The sequence below is a fragment of the Ictidomys tridecemlineatus genome, chromosome 15 (assembly GCF_052094955.1).
Source record: "Ictidomys tridecemlineatus isolate mIctTri1 chromosome 15, mIctTri1.hap1, whole genome shotgun sequence".
NCBI classification, from domain to species: Eukaryota; Metazoa; Chordata; class Mammalia; order Rodentia; family Sciuridae; genus Ictidomys; species Ictidomys tridecemlineatus.
The window spans coordinates 32,800,345-32,824,707 of NC_135491.1; the positions used below are offsets into that span (position 1 = coordinate 32,800,345).

Below are 24,363 nucleotides of genomic sequence, written 5' to 3' on the forward strand. Positions count from 1 at the left end.
TACAACATTTAACCTTTTTTCTAGCATAGTGCCTTTAAGATTTATCCAAGTGGTGGCATGTATCAGTTGCTCTTACCTTTTTTTTTTTTTTGGCTGAGTAGTATTCCATTTTGTGGATGTACCACAGTGTGTTTTATCCATTGACACTTGAAGAACATTTATGTTGCTTCCAGCTTTTGGTGATTATGAACAAAGCCTCTGTAAACATTTGTATGCATGTTTTTGTGTGAACATAATTTTTTTTTAGATAAATTCGTAAAAATGGAATTTCTGGGTCTGATGTTAAGTGTATGTTTAATTTTGTAAGTAGTTATCAGACGGCTTTTAGGATCACAATAATGTGCATTCCTACCAGCCATGTATAAACTTCTAAAAAAATCAAATACTTTTTGAATTGGGCTTGGCAAATTGTGTTTCACAGTGCTTTGAGGTTTTGAGGAGATGCCCCAAGACAGAAGAGAGGGCTGGAGGGCCTCCATACCAGAAACAAGGAGAACTGCTTCAGTTTCACTTGCTGTGTGCATTGGAGTTCCATGCAAGACTGCACTTGCAGGGTACTAGATCTGTCTACAAGGTGGTTAGGAACCACTGTGTAGGGCATTGCATCTAGAGTGTGGGATGTGGACCACAGGTACTACCCAGATGATGCCAGTTGACACTTGGGAACTCTGCGTGTAGTGAGGACCACATGGTGAGAAAGTGAATCCCTCTCAGCCTCGTTTCCATGCATCCATGCATATGAGAGCAGTTTTCATTTAAATCTGATCCATCTTTCATATTCTCCAGCCCTTGTCAATATCTTCTTTTACAAAGGAGGGGCCTGCTTCAGTCTGAGAGCCTTTAGCAAGTGGCAATATCTAGAATAAGATAAAACATATTGCTTGTTTTTTAATATACTTATTTTTATGATTGTTTTCTTCTTTATGACAAGCATAACTGTTTTTTCCCTTTTTCTTTTGAAGTGAATTTATTTTATGTTTTAAAAATGGGTCTATTATGTGGAATTGAGGAAGGGGGTCAAGGGGTGGAAGGGTGGGTAAGGGGAGCAACTGCAGAATGAAATTGACCAAATTAGGCCATAGGCATATATGAATACATCACAATGAATTCTATATGTATGACTATAAGGCACCAACTTAAACAACAGTAAATCAATAGAAGGAAGACCAGTAGTAGAGAAAGGGGATCAGCAGGGAAGAGAGAGGAGAGGGGAAGGAGAAGTCTTGGTGATTGAGAATGAGCCAGCTGTGTTCTCTGCACTCAATGATCACTTCACGTGAGTCCCATTACTATATATATATAACTGTAATGTACTAATGAATACAAAATTAGGTCATTTTAAAGAAAAACATTAGAAATTATTTAGCTTGTGCAAATGTCTGGCAAGAATCATGAGGGCATGCTAGAATGGGAAACTCTGAACTAGGAGATCTCTGTTTTTAAAAAGACCTTGACACAGATCCTTTAGCGAAGTGAAGAACCCCTTGGTAAAGCACCCAACTCTCTTAACTTATCTATTTTATGAATTTATTATTTATGTAATAGGGATTTCTAAGAAGGTCTTCCCTGGTTCTTTGTTTTTGCAGTACTTATTTTTCAGGTTCCTTCTTTATGTATAGACTTGACAAAAGCTCATTAAAATTTGTTAGAAAGAGAATAGAAATACAGTAGTGAAGTGCACAGACCATGTCCTCTGCCCTGTGAAACTTCACTTTCTTAAATCCTTCCTCCCCTTCCTCGTGGTGGGGGGCTGTTCAGGGTCCGTGGATAAAATATAAGTGACGTGAAAGGCATGGAAGTGCTAAATGACCTTAAAAAACACTCTAATAGATGCAGAGAGGAAACTCATTCCATTCCCATCAAGGTTTTGGAGCCATCTGGATGTGTATGGGAATTCTATTTTATACATTTTTTATATTTTGGTAAAATAACATGGATGAAAGATATAATAATGCACTATATGGCTTTTTGATGCTCCTTCCAACTTTAACTATGTGAAATAAGGAGTCACAGGCAAGGAGAAGTGCTGTGCTTAGAATCCTCATTGATAACCAGAGCCTCTGAAATTAGACAGCTTTTAGATCAGAGGTCACAAACTGGCAATGGCCTACGCTCTGTCCAGCCCATTGGCATTTCTTGTTTGGCTCCACACGGTATTTAAAAACCTTTTTTTAAACATCAGTTTACAGCATTTACAAAATCAGGAGTTTTTGTATTTAACCCCTACCCCCATCAATTTCTTGTTTATTTTGAAACTTCATGAATCTGACACTTCTAAGCCAGCTTTTCTGAATGGGGGAGTTGGCAGGCACTGTAGCGTGGCTGCTGTTGTGTCAGAGCACATACTCTCTCTGGGTAACCTTTGCTGAGCCCATTCATGTTATCTGCCCGGCCCTAGTGGGTTTCTGAATTTGCAGCCCTTGGATTCAGAGTTTCAGGTATTGCAATTGCCTGGAGAAGTGGAGCATTTCTCTCTGGCTGGAGCCTGACACCTTTGCTGTGGGGGGAGCTGACTGCATGTCTAGCTGGGTCCATCTGCACAGTCTAGTCAATGCAAGACTGGACCAAGAGGCAGAGGTCAGCATCTCTTTCCCAGCTGGTGCTAGTCAGGTTGATCTTGGATCCTTCACCATCAAGATACCATTTCTTACCTTATCTGTGTGTGTCATTTAGGGTTTCATTCTAAGCAATAAAATCAATTTCTGGTAAATTGAAACTAAATGAGACTTTATTAAAAGGATACTGAAAACTCAACCTAACAAAGGAGAAGAGAATGATCTGGGCTTAGAAGGTTCAAGAAACTACGGTTACCTCAAGGACCATGGGGGGCAGCAACTAAAGAACTAGATGAATAGCCGCCAATTTTCCCCTGTCTTTATCATTCTTCTGATGGGTCTAAAATCCAATATAAGAGAATCCAAGACTACGAACACTAAGGGAAAAGACTCTCCCAAGAGGTAATCTGGATGCTGTTGCCAGGGGACCAGGTATGGATGTAGGCAACAGAAACAACAAATATTCACCACACTGCTCTCTAGGTGGTCATGAAGATATTAGATACACACTGTAAGACACCACAGAGGAGTCGTTTTTCATGTTACGGTAAGAACCAATTATGAGTGCAAGAAAGTCATCAGCTGCACTGCATCAATTACATAAGGAATATATGGCATTAAGGGCCCAGAGCCCAGAAAGTGACAGTTCCATTCCTTTTAGCCATTTCCTCGGTTGTAAAATCTCCAAAGAAGCCACACTGACTTGAAATTAAAAATAATATATAGAAAAATCTAAAGATGTGTGTTGAGATATACTCGTCTTTGTGATTTTTGTGCTTGTTTCTTTCTTTGCAAGATCTGAATTTGCAGCAAGCAAAGAAAATGAATGGAACCCCTCCTCCCACCCCTTCCCCCAAAAATCATTGGCATGGGTAGAAATTGAAAGTAATGATTCAAATACGAGGCAGTGCAGCAAGCCTCAGCTGGGCGGCAGGAATCAGAGTGTGAAAGTCAGAGACTGCTCTTTTTTTAAAAAAAGGCAAAACAAACAACTCACAGCGAAGTGTACGTGAAAATCATTTCTAATAATAGCTCATGGTAGGCAATTCCCAGGGAAAAAAAAAAATCGTTGGTTGCTGAGAAAATTAGAGTGAGAAGGCACAGTGTCTTGATGTGTTACTTAAGGCAATGGAGCTTTGGAGTTTACCTATGTGCCATGTACATTGATTAAATACAAAATATATGCCGGCCATTTTTGGCCATCATTTACCGTATTGATTTGTTAGCAGGGGAACTGTAATAAAAAAGCCATTGATTTACTGTCCTTATTTGCTTATGGGCTTTTTTTTATTATTAATTTTTCACTTTTTCTTTCTCTTTTTTTTTTATCTTTTCTTCTAGACAAATGCTGTGCTTCGGGAAGTTAAAAGAGAGGGGCTTCCCGTCGAACAAAGGAATGAAATCCTGACGGCCATCCTTGCCCCACTCACCACACGCCAGAACCTGAGGAGGGAGTGGCATGCCAGGTTAGTTTTGTCACGAAACGGGATTTGTTGTCCCTGACAAACAAGAGCTATATTTGGCTAAGCCTTTCCTTACCATTGGTCTCGTCCCTCTCATTTGAGAGGCCCTGAAAAATAAGCAAGTTCAAGACGTTTGCAGCTAAAGTTAGTTCTCCTGCCTAGGCTAACCTACATTAATTGTAATGATCCCTGACACCGTCTGTATGTGCATGTGATTTCTCCCTGGGTAACGTTTAGCATACATGTTTGCATCTTGAGCATAATGTAATGTAAGTACCCGAAGCTGAAAAGCTCTTTTTTACTCAGCAGTCTAGCAGGCCTGCATTGCTATTCAGTCAAGCAGATGTCTGGGAAATCCACATAGTGCTCTTCTGTCACTGGATGCAGAGCAGATTATTCGAAAGTAGTCTATTTTTTCTACCCCATTTTTAGAATCGACCAAGATAGGAATCACTTTTTGTTCCAACCTAGTTTCTTTCTACATGGAGTTGCCTGTGGTTAGAAAGCTGTTACTGGTGGAAAGTTCTACGAATCATCACTTTTTTACAGAATTGGTGCTTGCATCATGAATAGCATGTTATCCTGCTCCTTTTTGAAAAGATAATTGATACATGGAAGGTTGGAACTAGTACCTCCAAGTGTGAGAGTGCTCCTTTACATCCATGGTTTGTAAAAATTAAAGAATCATCATCCGTTTGTAAGCAAGAGGGAGAGGAATTGGAAAGATTTACTGTATTTTGTCTCAGAGTCTTATTTGATACATAAAAATTCTGTGTGCCTGGAGTCAAGAACATTTATTGATGGCCATCATATTCTCCAAGTGACTTCATATAACAGCGTTTATAATAATTGATAGCTTCACTAGTAATAATTATCATAAAAATAGATTTGTCTGAACAAGGCTGAAGAGATGAGCATTTTCCAAGAAAGGAGACAGTATGAACTATTGATTTGGATTGGATATCAGAAAGCTACTTTTTTTTTTCCAAATATGTGTATTATCTCTAGGTTCAGACATGCATGCAAATAATAATTTAAAAACTCATAATAATATTCCCCCTTTTTCTTGTGTAGCTATAGCAAATGACAGTTTCAACTACAATAACGTCTGAAAAATTCCAATTTAACTTTCCTTAATTTTAGACTTTTTTTGTAGGACTGTCTAAGTGGTATATTCATCCAGGTCCTTGCGTTTTGTTCAATTATAGGGCATCAGCATGGCGACATGGAAGAGGCATCCTCCTGTTCGATGTATCTTCCTCCTGGTGATTCTTATTAAATAGGAAAAGGAGGAAGAAAGAATTCCCCTGTAATCTCTTTCCCACACCCCTTCCCCCAAAGACAGCACAGTCCAGAGAGAGCAGATGTTGAGCATGGCCGTCCTGTGTTGAGTGCATTTGGTTTGTTAACAATAATTTCCTAACACACCAAATCCTCAGACAACATGGCCAAAATGGCCTGTTTGAAAAGGAGTCTGTTTTCAGCATTTCTGGCCCTTACTGCTAACAATTTAATCAGGAGCTGGAGCCAGTGTTGAAGTTGATGTAGTCTAGCATCTGAAACAAAAATTCTTAAGTCCTTTGTGGCAGGGGCGGAGGAGGGAGAGAGCTTAGCCGCTGACACTCTGCAGACACCCTTAAAACCAAACACCTGAAAGACAATTTCAAGAGGGTGAAGTCTCCAGCGTGCCGAAGGCCAAGTGTCCTCAGAGTATTGAATAACCGCAGTCTTCCCCCAGCTCTTCTTCACCCCCATGTGATGTTTCCCATCCTGGTGCCCTATCTCAAAGACTCATCCATATGATCTGTGTAAACAGACAGTCACCATATCCCTCTCTTCCCCTCATCAAAGTGTCCCCTGGCTGTCTGGAGTGAGGCATTGCCTGGAGTAGCCATGCAGCGTGTGGTGAAAGTTATAAACCATCCACGGCAGGGCCTACCCAGCCGCCTGGGTTTCAGAGATTGGCCTATTGTGTACTTTGGAATTACATGAGGAAAAATGTGCCTTGACAGAAAATAATTAGCACTCACCAAAGGCCAGGCAATAGGTTACAGCATTTTACTTTCATCAAAGCTATCAGGGGATCAGTTAGATTAGATAATAGAAATTTTTTTCCTCTGAAAGTTACATACAGATGACTCTAATTATCTTATATTGCACATTGGAGAATGCATTATGAACTGTACAGCTTCGAGAAATTTAGGTCAGCCGAGACTCTGCAGCTGGCAATAACTTGAGCGTAAGTCTATTGTAATAAACCTTCTCGGCGGCAGGTTCATTTATGATCACCAGATCAGGCAGAATATTTTCAAGGCAACTTGTAACTCGGTCCCCAAATATTTGTATCTTTCTCAGGCCAGGAGCCCAGCCATTGTTTGCGACTCGCTGCAGTCTTTTAAACCGAAAGCATATGTTGCCTGTAATTGAGCTTCTTGAGGAAAGTGTCAATTCTGCATGACTCGGGGTAACCGAGTTTGTCACAGTGTCACACAACGCTGCGATTCTAGAGGCACATCTGAGTGCTGTGGGTTTCCTTCCCCAAACTCGGTAATCCCATAAACAGCCCTCTCCAAATAGGCTTATTAGGGCTGTCTATTCACTTCCCCAGAGTTGAATGATCCAAAGAACGTCAGGAGACGCTGTGTGAATGCAGGGTAAGTGTTAACAGAAGTGGTACAGAATTTCTGAAGATTTGTCTTTGTTTATACAGTCCACTCTGCCTGATGGACAGCTTGTTATAGCTTTTAAAGAACTGGGCAAGCCCTCTGATCTGACCCCTTCTTGACCTCCGCAGCCCAAAGGTCAGTCTGCAGCTAATAAACTCTGAGGTTCTTAGGGTCTACTGTAGACGGAGGCAGAAAAAGAGCAGCTGCAACGACTGGGTATCCCAGGATCGGCTGCTTTGGGGTCACTCTCTGATAATGAAAATGATTACCAAATTATATGGAAGTTTAACCGCAATAGTGAGTCAGAGGAGGGTGGAGCCCGGCGTATTAGGTTTGATAAATGAACTGTGAAGAGGCCCATCTGGCTCTCAACATCTTTTCTCCCCCTCTTTCCCTACCAAGGGGAAACATTTTAAAATAACAGCACTACATATAGACTCAATGACCCATGCAAGGAGCTGGAATGGATTAAGATTTAATGGTGACAGTGGAAGGAATTATCATTTGAAAGGTGCACCAAAGAAAAGGTACAGTTCAGCGTCCATGCCCGAGTTGTTTTTCTAAATAAAATATAAAAATCAGTGCCTTTGTTTATTTTTATACCCATCCCCAACCTCTTGCCTAGACTGCTGGAAATTTGGAGGCCATTGTTTATCCTGAAATAATTATTCGTGGTCAGCTTCAGGGGGGGAAAAAAAGGGCCTCCTTTGCCTTGAACATGTCAGAATGAGAATCAGGCGTTCCATTTCTGCCCGCTTGCTCAGTTTCAATGGTGTAGGTTAATCAAGTTAGAGAGAATGCTTTACAAAAAAAAAAAAAAAAAAAAAATCTGGGCCCGTATCTTTGTCTGACTGTTGTGCGTGTTTCAATATTGGATCTAGGTCTGGCTCGAGGATACTGTTTTATTCCTACTCTGAGTTGGCAGTTTTTTCTGTCAGAACAAGAAGAAAGTGCATAATGTTCATTGAGTAGATTGTTCCTTTCTTGATTCCTCTTTCAGAGGAACATCACAGTGATGATAATTAGTGCCAACAGTGGCTAGGTCACTAAAAGCTATATGTCTACTTGCTGTCAATTGATAATGGCAATCTCCTTAAAACTCCCCCCAGTTTCCCATGAGCATGGTGTGTCCTGGTTTCAGATCAGTGACGCTGGAGACCAGGGAACTCTGCTTTCCTGCAGAGACACTTGGCACAAGCCATGACTCTACTTTCTGAAATGAGGATGGTTTTATTCAGGAAGCATTTTTTGTGTATTCTGTGTACAAAATACTTCATGAATGCTGTGCGTGCTATAGAGTGCCGAGCAGCCAGTTTAAGGATTATCTGGGGACGAGAATGTCCCAAGTTGCTAGAAAGAGGTGGTGAAGGCCAGGAAAGGAAACTGATGGAGCCATCGTCACCACAACAGAGTGCGAGTTGCTCACAGCCTTTCAGGAAAGTGTTTAATTGGGGATGTCTCAGCAGGCTTGGATCATTGTGGTATTGAAAACCCCTGACACTGAGGTATATTGTCTACGTAATAGAAGCCCCCGCTCCAGACTAATTATATTAAATATAGAAATGAAAATGCTTCTAAATGTTACCTGAAGTTAACATTTTTCATCCTAGGTTTTGCTTTGGTATATGTGTGTGGAAGTTTGCAGTGAATAGAAAATTGGGTGAAGGGTAATGTAGAGAGATGGGGAGCACTCTGAGAAGTAACTGTGCTTTTTAACTATAAAGGAGTGCCTCTAAAATTTTGCTACATAAAGGTGCAGATACAAAAAAAGAAAAAAAAATAAGTCAAAGATCAGGCCATTAGGGATTTGTAAAAAATTGAGATGTAATTCATGTACCACAAAATTTCATATAAAATGTATTATATTAAAGTGTATGATTGCTTTTTTCAGTGTCTGTACAAGATTGTGCAACCATTACCACTATCTAATTTCAGAGTATTTACATTACCCTAAAATGAAACCCCATATCTGTGAACACCTACTCTCAATATTCCCTAATCCGCATAGTTCTTGGCAAACATTAATATACTTTCTGTCTCTGTAGATTTGCCTATTCTGATCATTTTTTAATAAATAGAATCATATACAATGTGGCCTTTTGTATCTGACATTTTTCACTTAGCATAATGAGTCAGGATTCATACATGTCATAGCATGTAAATATTTCATTCCTTTTTACTGCTGAATAATATTCTGTTTTATGAATGTTACCACATTTGATTTCTCCAGTCATCAGTTGATGGATATTTGAGTTGTTTCCACTTTAGAGCTATTATAAATAATGCTCTTATGAATATTCATGTACAGGTTTTTGAACGACATGTTTTCAGTTCTCTTGGGTATCATATTAGTCTGTTTTCTATTATTATAATGAAATACCAGAGGTTGGGTACTTTATAAACAAGAGAAGTTTATTTAGCTCACAGATCTGGAAGTTCAAGGGCATGGTGCTGCATCAGATTGGCTTTTGTGAAGGCTTCATGGTAAATAGCTTTCCAGTATGAGGAGCACACATAAGAGGGAGAGATCACATATCAAGACAGGAAACTGAAAGGCAGTAAGGGTCAGGCTTACTCTTTTATAACAAGTCTTGAGAGAGAACTAACTCAGGATTCCATGAGAACCATCTTAATCCTTCCTGAGGCAGCACCCCCAGGGACCCAACAGCCTTCCATTAGGCTCCACCTCTTAAAGGTCCCACCATCTCACAGTATCACCACACTGGGCATCAAACTTCCAACACATGAACCCTTGAGGGACAAGCCTCATCTAAACCATAGCAAGTATCTGTCTAGGAGTGAAATTGCTGGGTCAGGTGGTAACTCTGCTTCTACCTTTTGAGGAACTGCCAGACTGTTTGCCACATTGGCTACACATTGGCTACTGTTGGTGGCACATCCCCACCAACATGCACAGAGGTTCCTGGTTCCCGTTTTCCCATGTCTCATGCACACTTGCTATTTTCATTTTTCTTCTTATTATGGACATCCTAGTGGTACCTCATCATAGTTTTGATTTCCCTTAATGACTAACCATATAGAGCATCTTTTCACGTTCTCATTGAAGACCACTAGTTTTTTAGTAGGATATATTTAAACATGGCCTTCTTTCTTATCCCTCTTATTAGTGCTAAAGAGCTAAGGAACCTGTGCAGATGTTTGACTTGTTTAAGGGGCAGGCTTTCAGATAGAGCTGTCATTAACTTCCTGCTAACTTTATTAATTTCTGGCTACACCCATTTCGCCATGGCCATGAGTAGATCTGGCCCCTTATGCTTTTGCATGAAGCCCAGATTATTTGTCTCTAGAGATTGACTTATTTCTTCTAGTATTCTCTTACATTTCTTTCATTACAGTATCTTAGAACATTGTCCTCTGGAAAGGAACGTGACCTAAGTAGAAATTGTCCATTTATAGCTCCCCAGCTTTTAGGCTCCACAGGACTTAACTGTATTCCCATAGTAGACAACTTTATATAGTTTCAAGCAGCCTTAAAATGGTTTAAACAATTTTTAAATATTTATGACAGTTGCTTAGAAAACCTTTTGGAACTACTTACTTCCAAGTTAAAAGTGATTCCCCAAAGACTGAGATGGCTTAATAGATATATCTTTCTCATGTGGGGTTTCACCAGCTCAAAAACCTTCCAACTAATTATTTCTTCCCACTGGACAAGTCAGACAACATCTTGTGGACCAGCTTCCTATTCTCAATGACGCCAACCATCACCATGAGGGGTCAGATTTGCTAAGAGTCCAAAATCTGGTTGTTTAGAACCTAGAACTTGTAAGGAATAGGCTTTACTTTTCTGAGCTAGTCGGCTTCAGGCCCTGGGTACATAAGTTACTTATAGGGAGCAAGTTGGGTTCTAAGACTGGCCCCATTCAGGTTTTTCCCCCCCTAGTAACTGGTTTATCCTTTGGCCTCTGGCAGTCCTGATTATACCCACAACTGGCCAATCGGTGCAGTTCAGTTTAGCATTGACTTATTTTGTGATTGCAAGTAGTTGTGCTAGGTGCCATGGGGAGTATCAGGAAGAATACGACAATTTCAACTCTGAACTAAGGTTCAAGGCAGGGGTAGGGCAGTTGACAAGAACACAGCAGCCAGCACACATACTCTCATTCTTTTGTGTGTGAAGCACTGTGGGAAACTGAGAGGTGACTTAGCAACGGGTTATGCTTTAAGGGAACCCATATTTTATTAGAAGTTTATGAAAAGGAGACCTAACATTATATACGTACTGGATTCTGTGATTACATTTTTGTCATCCTCCCAGAATATAAGCTTCATAAGGGCAGGGCATTTGTCTGTTCTTTCACTGACTGTAAAGTCTGCACCCCAGATTTTGTGACATTATGCTGTCTCCTCCATTTGAATAATGCCCTATATGGCCGAGGGACCTTGCCACCTTGTTCACTGTGTATCCTGGCATCTAGAAGAGTGCCTGGCACTCAGACTGATTGAACACCTGGCAGAATTAATTAACTTCAACCCATTCTCATATAACGCCTGTAATTCCAGCAGCTTGGGAGGTTGAGGCAGGAGGATCATGAGTTCAAAACCAGCTTCAGCAATGGTGAGAGGCTAAGTAACTCAGTGAGATCCTGTCTCCAAATAAAATACAAAATAGGGCTGGGGATGTGGCTCAGTGGTCAAGTGCCCCTGAGTTCAATCCCCTGTGCCAATAATAATAATGATTATTATTATTATTACTATTATTATTCTGTATTCTGTATTTTTCTTAATTATGAAAAAGATGCTTTTTTATTTTTTCCCTAACCTTGAAATTGGATGTAGTATAGATCGCTGATATTGGAAGTAAGTACTGATCATTTATCTAACTTTCCGGGGGTGGAACCTTGAAGTTGGAAGGAGGAGAGATCACCAATATGCCATCCTTTAGTGATTAAGCCCCAAGCCAGCACCCAGGTTCTTGTCGCAGCCCAAGGGAGGAAGGATGCCTTGTGTACAGGATGATTCAGGGACACTTGAGGACGAGACTGCCCGGGGTGTAGGTTGCAACCAGAACAAACAGACATGGTCTCATCCCTGTGGTCATTCCTGGATCCCTGCCCTTTCTGGAAGGAGAGAAGAGGAGAACCTGGGGTAGGTGGGGAGGGTCATGTGGTCTCAAATCTGCATTTCCCATGCTCCAGTCAGCGGCTTTTCCCCGGCTTCCTGCTCATGTCCCGATGTGGCTCCAGTGATATCAGTGCGGCCATGAACATTAGCCTTAGTGACTTGGCACTGGGGCCAGAGCTTGTTTTCTGCCCTAGGGAGTTATGGTCACACAAAAATGGAGCCACTAACCCTAACGATGGACTCTGGGATGACAAGGCTGATGCATTTATCTGCTGAGACCACCTGTGACTGTGTGTCACCTGACCACGTCAGCTGCTATCCTTCCTGCTTGAAAGAGTGGCTGTTTTTCCTGGCAGAGTTGGCTGGGCACTAGAAGTCGTGGCATCTGTAGTTAGTCGCTGTCTGTTGCAGCTAGCTGAATTTGTTTGCAACATGAGCGCTGGGAACAAACGGAAGAGATTTGAGGGAGAAGCTCTGGCCTGCTAATTGCCATCGATGTCTTTCTTTTTAATGCTGCTGTCGCTTCTCTTTTAATAATTACAATCTCTGCTTTCTGCTGCCCTTAGCAGAAGAATGTCCTTTGTGTCTCTGAACCAGATTACTCTATAAAACCCGATAACTCCATAAAACCTCCTCATAAATGTGTAGGAATTGAAACATTGTATAAATTTAGAGCAAGGATTAAATGAGTCTAGAGATAGGGTTCCCTCTTTCCCAAGATACAGCAACTTATCTTAAGGAGGCAAGTGTTGTTAATGTTATTACCATTGTTACTGTCATCATTTGAACAGTTTTATGGAGGACAAAAGCCAATTGACTTCTGTGCATCTTATTTATAAAATCAACACGTGGGCTTCAGCGCGAGCTCTGCTTCTGGCGGGTTTCTGACTGTGATCAGTTGCTGGCTCTTCTGCGCAGTGCTTCTGAAATGTTTTGAGGAAACATTGATTCATGCATTTGTTTATTCAACAAACATTTGTTAAGTGGTTCTGGAACTATAGCAGTGAACAAAACCAATGAAAATTCTTCTCTCCTGGAGCTTGTATTCTACTGGGACGCCAGGCAAGGGCTGCTTCCCTCAGGGGACCCTGCATATTAACAACACTCTGCAGGACCAAAATAAAGTCATTTGGTTGGGCTAAAAATAGAAAAGTTTCCTTTCTGATCTTTGTCCTGAAGCGATCACTTGGGATAAACCTTGCACCTCTAGTTGTGGCAGGATGTGTAGATGAGGTCTTAGAGGGATAGCAGTTTTACACGCGGGAAGATCCTGGGGAATCCACAACATTAGTTTTCTGATTATGTGCACCTGGTTCCCAGTTACTTTTTCTAAGACGTGTCATTTTAGGGAGGACTTAAATTCACCTAGATCGCTCTTAGAGAGAACTGGAGAAGGCTCGTGGATGCTGGGGCCTGTTGTGATACACCAGGGCACTTCATAAATGGAGTGGTGCCTGCTGTGAGTAATCTGCCAGTTGTGTGTTGGTTTAGCAAATATTTATTGAGTGCGTACTTGGTACGGAGACACTGTCCTTGGCCCTGAGGCTATAGAGCTGAGTAATACTTGACTTGGGAAATGTATTATACAATATAGAATAACAAACACTATGGAAGAGATTGAGTCATGGTTCCATAGAAACCCAGGTCCAGGAAGGAGGAGGCAAGTTCTCCATAAGTGTTGTTTTGTGACTCACTGGATGCCAGCCATGGTGGCTCCATTGTGTTGGCTAGGTAGTGGGTAGGTAGCTCTTTGTCTCCGAGAGTGAGTGAGAAGCAAGAGAATCTATGTATGATTATGGGGTTTTTGGATACATTTTGTGCTACCTTCTCTCCAGGGGGATGTGGGCATTTTGTGGTACCACGTCCTCTGGTACCCAAACATGTTTCACACTTTTTATTTGGGTACATCTCTCTCCATAAAGTAGTAATTTCCAACTCATGCTTTTTAAATCTCAATGTTGATGGGGGAAAGTTTTCTTCCAGAGTAAATTCCATTAACATGGCGTAGTGGTTGGTTGCATGGACTATGAATCAGATTGCCTGGGTTTGAATCTTGGATCCACTTCTATAACTCCAGGCAAGTTTCAATTACAGATTGTAACTAGACAAGTTACTTAACTCCTCTAAGCCTCAATTTTCTCATTTGTAGTTTGCCTAGGGGATGGTAATAATAGAACCTATTTCATAGGGTTGATTAAGCAATTTCATGTAAAACACCTAAAGCGAGTACCTGAAACATACTAAGTGTTCAGTTAAATCACATATTATCATCATCTTGATATACAACAGAAAAGTCCAGAATAAACCCAGCCTTCCTATCCTTTGAGAGAGTGCCAGCATATAAATCCCAGCCCCAGGGTAGAGGCCCAGGACTGGTAGGAAGGAACTCTAGATAGGATTGTCCTGAACTGGATTCAGAGGTGCATCCTATCACCAGCTGGCTGTAGGAATCTGGGCACACCACAGACACCTTGGACCTCAGCAACTATCCAGAAAAGCAGAGGCTTAGGTGGGCACACACCTCTAATCCCAGCCACCCAGGAGTCTGAGGCAGGGAGATCACAAATTAGAGGCCAATGCAGGCAGCTTAGCAAGACCCTGTCTCAAAAAAATTTTTTAAAAAAGGTGGGTTCAGTCTGAAGACAGAGGTATCTTCTAGGTCTGACGAGGTGTGGCTCCCTAAATTAGATCCCAGAGAGCCCTGAAGGTAGGCGGGCCAGGCAGTTGTAAGTGCTTTCTGTGATGGGAAGATGGAGGCATACACACGCACAGTCCTGTGCCCTGGGCAATGGCCACATGAAGTGGAGATGGAATTTAAGCCAAGAAGGCCCAGCTCAGACCACAAATGCTGTGCAGCTGCTGTGAGGGCAGTAACGAAGCTTTGTCCACCTCTCTTAGGTTCAGTATCTGCTGGGACTCCAGCCTCACAGTGTAGGACTCAGAGCTCTTCCAGGTTCCTCCTAGCGTGCAGAGGAGCCTGTGTGTATCTGTACATGTTTATTTCCTCTGGTACCTAAATATGTTTCACACTTTTTAGTTGTGGGTGCCTCTCTCTGTATAAGGAAGGAGTTTCCAGCTCGTGCTTTATAAATCTCCCTCCCATAAATCTTTTAAAGGGAAGTTATTACCTTTATAGCTATATCATTTCTTTTATATTGGTTACAATCTTTTAGAAGGTGGGAGAGTAGAAGCGAAGAAGAGAACATCAAAGTTTAGCCTCCAAGAATCTGTAAATCCTCCAAGTCGAGTAATCTTTGGGCTGTGTTAGTCAAGGCTGATTTGAGTAGGTGCCCTTAAGGTGAAAGGGTAGCAATTTATCTACTCCATCATGGGTTAATACCAGCTGTACACTATGTTGATATCTAGAAAACAATTTACTGCACGTGAAGAATAGCAATTTTATCCTATCTCAGGGGTGTCCCCAGTGTATTTTACAAATTTACTCTGTAATGTATATTCCAGGTTATAGATAAAAGTTTAGCTCTGGTTTTCAGTTGATGGAGTAATGGGGGGCAGGGGGAAAGAACAGCTCTGTTGGCCTGTAGGGGACACTGTTGTATCATTCATCAGAATTTCTAATAACTTGTCCCAGGACAAAAACAACAACAACAACAAAAAACCCCAAATAAAACAAATCAGAACACAAAAATATAGGTCAATCAACTTTAAATTGTTCATTAGAATTATCTGAGTAGTTCCAATGTATTTAGAATATTCTCGGTTTCTTGAGCATTGGTCAGGTTATTTAGTGTCCAGGCAACTGAGGGACAACTTAGTTTGTATCCAAGATGGGAGCGATTGACATGACCGTTTTGATTTGCTTTCTCTCCATAGTCTCCAGTGGACATGGTGCTCTGAATGTTACTTTTGAATTTAATAAACCTTCAGGTTTCATTGATCATCTTAATGTGTCACTAAGCTATGCCAGTGCTCACTTGAAAAGCTTCAGTTCTGAGATATTCTAAATACTATAAATCTTGAAAGGGCCTTTTGGAAGTTCTTCTTCTCTTCGTTTTATCCATATCTTTTCCCTCAGTGAAACAGGTGCTGTTTACTGAGAAAAGGAAGTTGTGTCTACACGGAAGGCTTCTCTCGGGCTTGGTCTAAACTCCAGGAACCATCCACACTGCCAGATGCACCGATGGTTCTTGGTATGACTTGTTTCTTTTTCCAGACTCTCGACAGCCTCTGTATCCATCCAGGTGCCCTGCGATCTTGCCAGCAAAACTCTACCTCTCTGCCCAGCTCTGGCCTCTTCTCCACCAGAATATGGCCCTGCAAGGTGATTGTAATTAACCCTGGGGAGGCGTAGGTTTTGCTAAGGCAGTGTGCACAGTAATGATATTGTTAGCTTGCTTCATTTCTAGTTTCACCATCAATTATGCCATGTGTTTCATCCAGTTGGTGCTACCCTCCCAGTGTTAATTATAACCTACAAGACTGTTACAGTTAATTTTATGGCAAGCATATTGTCTCTTCAAGGCTCCGGAGCAGCTCATAAATTATCTTGAAGGTAAAATGTAACTTGGGGAACTAGTTATGAAAATTCCATCCATCTCGTTTAGGAGGTACAGCTGCTACTGTCAGCTGCCTCGCTGCTGCATTGTGAAGGAATTATGGTGGGTCAAGTTTAAGAGGGTAGGCCCAGGCTGTCACCGAGGAGAAAGGCTGTCCTGGCCCTGTCAGAGCGGTACCTTCTGCCAATCCCTGGTGGTTTCACTTTGCAGGCAAGAAGAGGCAGGCTGCGCAGGTGGACGGTCCCCAAGCTGTCTGTATTCATTACTTTACAGAAACTTGTTGTAGGTAGGCAGGTCCAGAGACCTTTCCTCTTCTCTGTTGTCATGATGTTAGGCATCATCTGCAAAGTACGAGAGAGAGAGATAACTCTATAACTAACTCTGGGTTTGGTTCAGGAGACCAGGAGAGCGAGAGGTGCACTCTCTCAGTGGCAGAACTTTCCAGCAGCCCTTTCCTGGCCTCTCCCCCCTTGTTGATTTCTCTCTTGCAAAAGCCCTTGGCTTGAATGAGCATTTTATTTGTGGTTGTTATTTTTCATATAATCTGATAAAGTGAGATTTCGCTGTGAACGAATGTACTCTAAAATTGCCTCCTAAATAAATTAGCAGGTTATCTTATTGGAATAATAAACACACTCCTTTTCTGTTTCCTCACACGAAGTAAAAGCTTTACATTTCAGCCCTCGGGGCTTTAGCATTATTATTTTTAATGACAGAACACAAGTCTTTCATTTAGCTTGTTTGTATAGTTACTGTAAATGATCTTTCTGCTGTTGGTTCTTCATTTGAAATTCTGCATGTTATGCCAGCCTTAAAAGCTTTGAGGGGGCCTCTGAGAATTGGGAGCTGTACTGAGCCCAGCATCTTCTAGCAGCATTGGAAACTGGCTGAGGCAGAAAAATCAGAGATGGTGTGTGAAGCAAGCGTGCATAAACCCAAGTGTGAGTTTGAGCGAAGCACACACAAACAGTGTGAGTGTGGGTGGCAGGTCTGAAGACTCTGCATCATAGAGTAAAAAGCCATCCCCCACGCTAGGGAATTTCCCTGTGTGTTTTGGAGCACTTTGGTTGTATTTGTACAGCTACCAACTTTTGTGCCTAAAACTGCTCCACCTGGGCTGTGTAAATAACAGAAAGAAACCTGGTCTTGAGGGGTGAGCAGGACACGTGGAATGGTGGAATTGTACCCAAAGAGGCACTGGTCTTTCCAAAGGAAGTGTGCTCCTGAGCTCTTGCTGAGGACTGGATGGAGCTGGATATTCGTGTTGGCTAATGAAAGTATGAATTCAGACTAAGAGTCGCAAACTCAAATGGCCACGGGCCTGACAATAATGGAAATGAATGAAGCCATGGAGGTGGGAGGCAGGTGAACTGGGGAGGCCACATCCAGTCTGAAGTGGGCGGCTGCCATTCCCCTTGCCAGGAGGCCAGGTCCATGTTACCAGACCTTCCACATTTTTAAGAGAAATGGAAAATTCAGACTGTGTGTATGCTTGGGAAGTCTCCCAGCTATTTAGGTGTTAGCAACAAATTCAAATATTGTAACTATTGCTCGGGCTGGTCAGAATGCCTGGAGGCTGGATGGTGCAGGTGGAACTTTTCAACCTTCTCACGCTCCTCAAGGACAGAGGCAGTGGCGCTGGCCAGGAGACCAGGACCCGGTCTGGGCACTGTCTCTGTGGCTTGTCACTTCGTTCTGCCCTGTTCTGGCCTGGAGGAGATACGTGCATGTTCATCAGTGTTGTGATTATTCTTGGCCTGCATGTGGCTGTGTTTTATCTCTCCTTTTCCAGAGAAAGTATATGAAGGTTTTGAAAGTGAATGAGGTGTATTTGGTGCTCATTGTTACCGTAGAGAGGGTGTCTGCAAATCTGCTAGCCATTTTGGACTCAATGAAGGATTTGATTTTCAGAAAGCGGGGGCTGGGACTTCTTTGCCCGTGAACTACCATGTCTCCCATGAAACCCTGGAACTCCTGCCTGGTCCCCAGCTCCTTCTTGGAAAGCCCTCTTTCAGGGCATGAGTGAAACTGGCACAAAGATGTCATGGGGTCCAAATCTCAGTCTCACTGCTCCAGACGGATGGCCACATAGAAGAGTGGTTCGGGAAGTTGTTAAATCCATGTGGGTTTGATCTTCTGGAGAAGAGGGAAACGTAAAAGCGACTGCTTTCCTTTAATAAAGAGAACAGGCTAAGCCTAAACCTTGGCTGCCACTAAAGTCAGCTGTTCCGTGTGCATGGTTAAATTTCATTGTAAATATTTCATAGAGTTATTAGAATGGAGCCAGGTTGACATCACAGCCCCAACTCTACCAAAGGAACCATTTCATTAAAGTAAGCCAACATTTCCAAAGAAAAATGAATTTCTGTGGCAGAGCTAGCATAAGGTCAGCAAACCCCCTGGAAGAAATGTCTGTATTGATGTTTATAATCCCTGCATTTATGGATTTGCAGTTTGTGCAAAAAAAAAAAAAATCCCAAAGAGACTTTATTTTGGTATTTTGGTTAAACAAGACTAGCTTGTGAAATAGTTTGTATATCGAAATCCATCCTAACCCGCCGTCTTGGCAGCCTTTTGGATGAATAATATCTTCTCCAAAATGTGTGTATTTGAAAAAGAAGGGAGAAGAAAATTAAGTGGCAAACTGTGTCTCCCGGTGGCCGTAAACTGACAGAATCCTAGAAGCAGGAAGCAAAGACTGACAGTTTGTTCATTCTTTGAGCAAATTACAGAACTGTACATTTATTTATTAATGCATGATGGAAGGTTATGGTGAAGAGCAAAATGTTTACCCTGACTACTCCCCCACTCAGTCTTGTGCTCCTTCTCTGTCTCTTTTTATTTGGGAATAAAAGTTTATTTAAATGTGTTTTTCTTTTATGTCACACAAAGTATGTATGAGATTTTAGAGGCATGTGGCAGGGGGAAAAAAATGAAAAGATACTCACATTTTGTAAAAAACTTAATCCATGCTCACAGATGGTCCTGTTCAGGTGCTATTTTAATTATGAGGTAAAAAAAACAGCCCCACACAGTAGGAAGTCGTCTTAATAAATGGAGTGGAGCTTTTGTCTTCAAGTGTCAAAAGCCTTGTTAACTGAGAAATTTAAATACTTTGTGTTATAGGGGAGAGTCTCAAAATGACCAAGATATTTGGAGAAGGCAAAATGATGGACTTTTCAAAAGATCCAGTGTGGACACTAGGAATGTTTTACAAGTATATAGCTTTGGGCTTCCTAAGAACTGGTGATTTCAGTGATGGCTTTTCCAGTGATCGATGTCCGCCATAAGATATGTTCATGGGATCAGAGGGAAAATAAACAGAACATATTGCAAATACATTTTTAAAATTTTAATCCCAAATGGAAGTATTTCTTTACTGTTCTTAAACTCAAAGGGCCACTTTGCCCTTCAAGTGCCCAGAAGAACTAATAATAATTCATGTGGTATGGTAACTTACGGCTTGCATTAATAATACACAAATAGAACAGTCTTCTTATTAAATATTAGTAATATATTATAATAATGTTTTACTGTCTTTCCCTTAGTGGGGAATTATGAGGACCTCATGTTAGGACCTCAATGTCCTGACATAGTTAATTATCCATGGATAATGGTTTTCAGCCATTGCTGTTCTGAGCGATACAGCTTTATTGTTGAGGGCTTATTAAGTATTTGCAGACTCAGGTGCAGTGCACCTAGGCACTTTGCTACAGAAGCAAACAGCTGTGTTTTCCTTACCATATTATACATCACATAGAGTGTCTCATTTATTATAGCCAGGCTAATGATGCAAGTGCAAACCTTTATGTCCTGTTCTATATCGTGATAATATATTTGCTGTAGGGATGTTAGCTTGTTTTTCATAAGTGATTAATCTTTTCTTATGCCAAATATATCACATGAAAATGGGTTAACACAGGGGTCAAAATACATTTAAACCCGTCTGCAGAGATTGGATGAGAATGTTGGATAGAGTGGTATTTTCTTCTTTCACAAAGGCCTTGCCCTGTCTCCAAGCTACCCACCAATACAGTGTTCACCTTACTAAAGACTACTAACAGGGAACTATCTTTTGTTTGTTTGGTACCAAGGATTGAATCCAGGGGCAATTAACTATTGAGCCACATCTCCAGACCTTTTTAAGTTTTATATTAAGTCAGGGTCTTGCTAAGTTGCTTAGGGCCTTGCTAAGAAGGAAATATTTTCAATCCTGGGTGTGAGACAGGGTTCAGACCTAAATCTGTGCTAAGCAAAGTTAAGTTAATGACAGTCATCCAAGTTTGTTTCTTTGACAAGGCCATTATCCACATGGATGAGGGTGGCAGTAGGTTTCTGTGGAATCTAAACTGTCTCCCAATTCATGCATGGATAGACTCTCCTGAAACTCTGAGTCCAATGCCAAGGCCTAGCACAGTCTCCTGAATGTAGTGTACATGCTATGATTGACCCATAAGATGATTTTGTAATACACCAATGAATACTTTTCATTTTAAAAGGTAGATACTTTGCTTTTTGTGTTGTCAAATATTTGAAATTGACTCTTAGCAGTTTTGAAATATTCAGCATATTATTATTAACTATGGTCACCCCACTATGCAGTAGATCTCAAAAACTTATTTTCTCCTACCAAACATATTTTACTTTAGATTAGAAAAGCATTATCAGCATATTGGATCCAAGATTCTCAAAAAATATTATTGAAGATAAGACTAAAATCAGTCTTTTAAGTTGTTTCTTTTAAAGTTGCTTTAAAAAACAATGCTAAAAAATGTTATAATGTAGGTGGTTGATATGACTGAAAGTCCTGATGGTACATTACATTATCAAAATTTAGGAAATGCTGGCCTTACAAACTGGAGGGATCCAGCAACCTGTGCCTCAGTCATGATTTTGCTAGTGATGATAAAGAAGAGGATCATGATCATTGCAACATAAAGCAGCTGGCTTTACTGTAAGCCAAGTACTATGTTCAGTGTTTTATCCATATTTCCTCATTTTCTCCTCATATAAAACCTAGTAATATATTGTTTTTGTTGACATTTTACAGTTAAGGTAACTAAGACTCTGAAAAGTTTGCCCAGGATTACTCAGGTAACAAGCCAGGAGATAATGTGTGTGTGTGTGTGTGTGTGTGTGTGTGTGTGTGTGTGTGTGTGTGTATGTGTACTGGAGAATGATTCCTGGGTGCTTAACCACTAAGCCACTTCCCCAGCCCTTTTTTATATATTTATTTAGAGACAAGGTATCACTAAGTTGCTGAGGCTCTTGCTAAGTTGCTGAGACTGGCTTTGAACTTGCAGTCCTCTTGCCTCAGCCTCCGGAGCTGCTGGGATCACAGATATGCACCACTGTGCCTGGCTCTAGTTTCTTTTTAAGCACATCATTTTTCGGAATCCTGATGGATTAAGAAATAATATCTGCTGTCTGTTCTCTAAAAAGTAAAGGAGAAACATGGAAACATGTAGCACTGTGTCTAATAATGCTGTAATCATCCACGTTTTGTGAGGCTCTAACCTAAACTGCTGACTGGGCCCTCCTGCGGTTATATTCTGAGCCCCTGGCTTCCTTAGTTAGCTTCCTGCATGTATTCTAGAACAGATGCCTTAGAACTTAAAACTTTTTATTTCAGTGAGAGAGAAAAAAAAGCCCTTATTTTTTGAGTTACTGCCATCACACCCTCTGAATGTGTATTATTAGGGGATAAGTAGCACCTTTCTCACTATTCAAGGGTCTGGGTTGAAAAAAAAAATGGCAACTTCCTGTATTTCCACACTTTAATATCCTAATTCTTTTCCCTACTCATGTCAAATAAATGCAAGCAATGTCTGATCTGGTGGGAAACTTAAAGTGAAAATCTCTACCTAATAGCATGGTGATATTCTCCCAAAGAAAAGAGAAAATTAATGTGAGAGAATTAATCATGACTGTTAAGAAATATACTGAAATGAATAGAAGAACATAGCCCACAGGACTAAAAATGCACTTGGAAATTTAGGTCTCCTAGGTCCCAGAGCAAGACCTAATGCACACAGAGAAGTTCTTCTGTGACTTTTGATTTACTGTGATGTAAAGACCCAGGAAAATGCTCCAGCAGGCAAAAATCCTCATACTGTCTTTCACATCTGATATTTTTCTGAGCCAAAGTGTGTCGTTTCCTTAGGTAGTATTTATGACTAGTTACATTGCACAAGGAAACCTGACTTGGGTGAGGTAGTTCGGTCTGAAGAAATAGGTAATTGGGCCACTTAAATTCACTATTCAATGAACATTTCCAAGTCACCTTCTCCATGGCCCCAGAGTCATTATGAACAATTACTCAAGAACTGTGAGATACTCAAAGAGGAAAATTGCAGAACAAAATGAGTCAAAAGAATTTATACTTTTTGTCATTTCAACTTGAAGCCAGGGGCTAAAACTCCTATCTTGCGCCATTGTAGTCTACAACCATTTAATTTGCTAACAAGACTTAACTGATCAGGATCTGCAACCTCCCTCTCCAGTATAATCAAAACAAGAAGCATTTGGCTCTGGAGAGTAAATGTTGTGTGTCTTTTATTGTCCGTCCCCACCATTTTCTTTCTGGCAGGCTGAGATGAAACAGAAAGCTGATATTTGGAGCCACTGGAATTGCAGGCCTTGTAATTTAGAAATATCCATTTTATCCCGTGTAATTTCTTCCCTAAGATTCCTCAGTCTAAATCTGATACAGGTAGGAGCCAAGACAAACAGTAACCATTTATAGTCACCCAGACCAGTTTGAATTTCACTCTAATGTAAAGCAAAGAGAGTTTTTGGCTTCATTTCAGGTGTGTAACAGGGGTAGAAAATGCATTTAAAATTTAGCAGCAAATGTTACCATATGTTTCCATAACAACTGCAAACTTTTATGTTAGAAAAGCAATCATATAAACACGTAGGAATCTTGGAACAGTAAACTATTAATTTACCAAATATAAAAAATCCAGCATGAAGGGGCTTTTATAGCCACAGAAGCCATGAGGGGCCCAGCATCCTGTGAATTTCTCCATTATGTGGCAGAAAATGCTGCCGGTTACTTTAAATGAGCAAATCTTTTAAAATTATAGGTACAGTGTCAATTCTCTACAGTGCATTTTTTTTTTTTTTTGAAACAATGTGTGGTGGTGCCAGCCATGGCTGATTTGTTTTACCACATTGGAAGAGTAAAAGACCCTTTGGAGCTGTCCCCAATGCACATCTATAAAACAATTGCACTTTTTCTTTTTTACCTATAGCTTCGGACTTTATGATAGAGGCTGGGTTCCTACAGAAAGTGCAGTGCCCAGTATCTGGCTCTCATGCTGGGCAAGGAGTCAGTGTTGATGGATTGTTGGTGTACGTGAAGGAAGTGCATGGTTTTCTCACCTATATCTATTTTGAAATATAAAACAGGAGGAAAATTGGACCTACTTTACCAATCTGAAGAGTGAAGAGTTACTAAATAGAATAGTTAAGATCGTCACCAAGAGAAATACAATGATCTCTGGTTTCTTTGTGGGGCAAAGAAATCATCTTTTAATGGATGTGCCAGAAACGTGGCAGTCTGTGGACAAGTCTCTCTTTTTAAAAAGAGACTTGATTTTTTTTTTTTAATCCTTAAACTTACTTCAAATGTATGCACAGGGCTGTGAATCTTCCTAGAACTCAACCAGTAATGGTACTTTGTCCATTAAGGTAGGATGCTGCACCTTGGCTAGTCCTAAAGCTGGTTTAATGATGTCACTGTCGTTGAACATACTGATCAATGAAGGTTAAAAGTCAAAGCAAAAAGGTGGTCAAAGGGAAGTGGCTGGCCTGAAAATACGGTGCAGAATTCCTAAGAGCAGCTATACTCAAGGGCCTGGGTGTGGATACGGGGTGGAGAAAGGGTGGGTTGGTCAGAATGGGCCAGGACTGACACCTGGGCCTCCAATTAGCCTTCACAGTAGAACCCCCAGGCAGCTGAACCCAAAGGGGGGTGGTGAGCATGCTGGTCAATGAAGACATACTATGTCAGTGGGCCCAGGGAGAAGGTGGAGGCTGAGGTGAGGGGTCTGACGGACCTGAGAAAACTTGG

General features: G+C 41.1%; 1 protein-coding gene across 3 annotated transcripts in view; it reads left to right on the top strand.

The window, feature by feature from the left end:
• The window catches only part of Fto (FTO alpha-ketoglutarate dependent dioxygenase), a 366,796-nt gene that overhangs the window by 211,243 nt on the left and 131,190 nt on the right, over positions 1 to 24,363 (top strand). For 2 of the 3 annotated variants that reach the window (XM_078032323.1, XM_005318182.5), the window contains exon 8: positions 3,897 to 4,021. In XM_078032323.1, the coding sequence (XP_077888449.1) occupies positions 3,897 to 4,021 (125 nt within the window). Of the gene's footprint in view, positions 1 to 3,896; positions 4,022 to 5,226; positions 13,265 to 24,363 lie in introns of those variants that run through there. The other variant, XM_078032324.1, reaches the window with a different exon arrangement.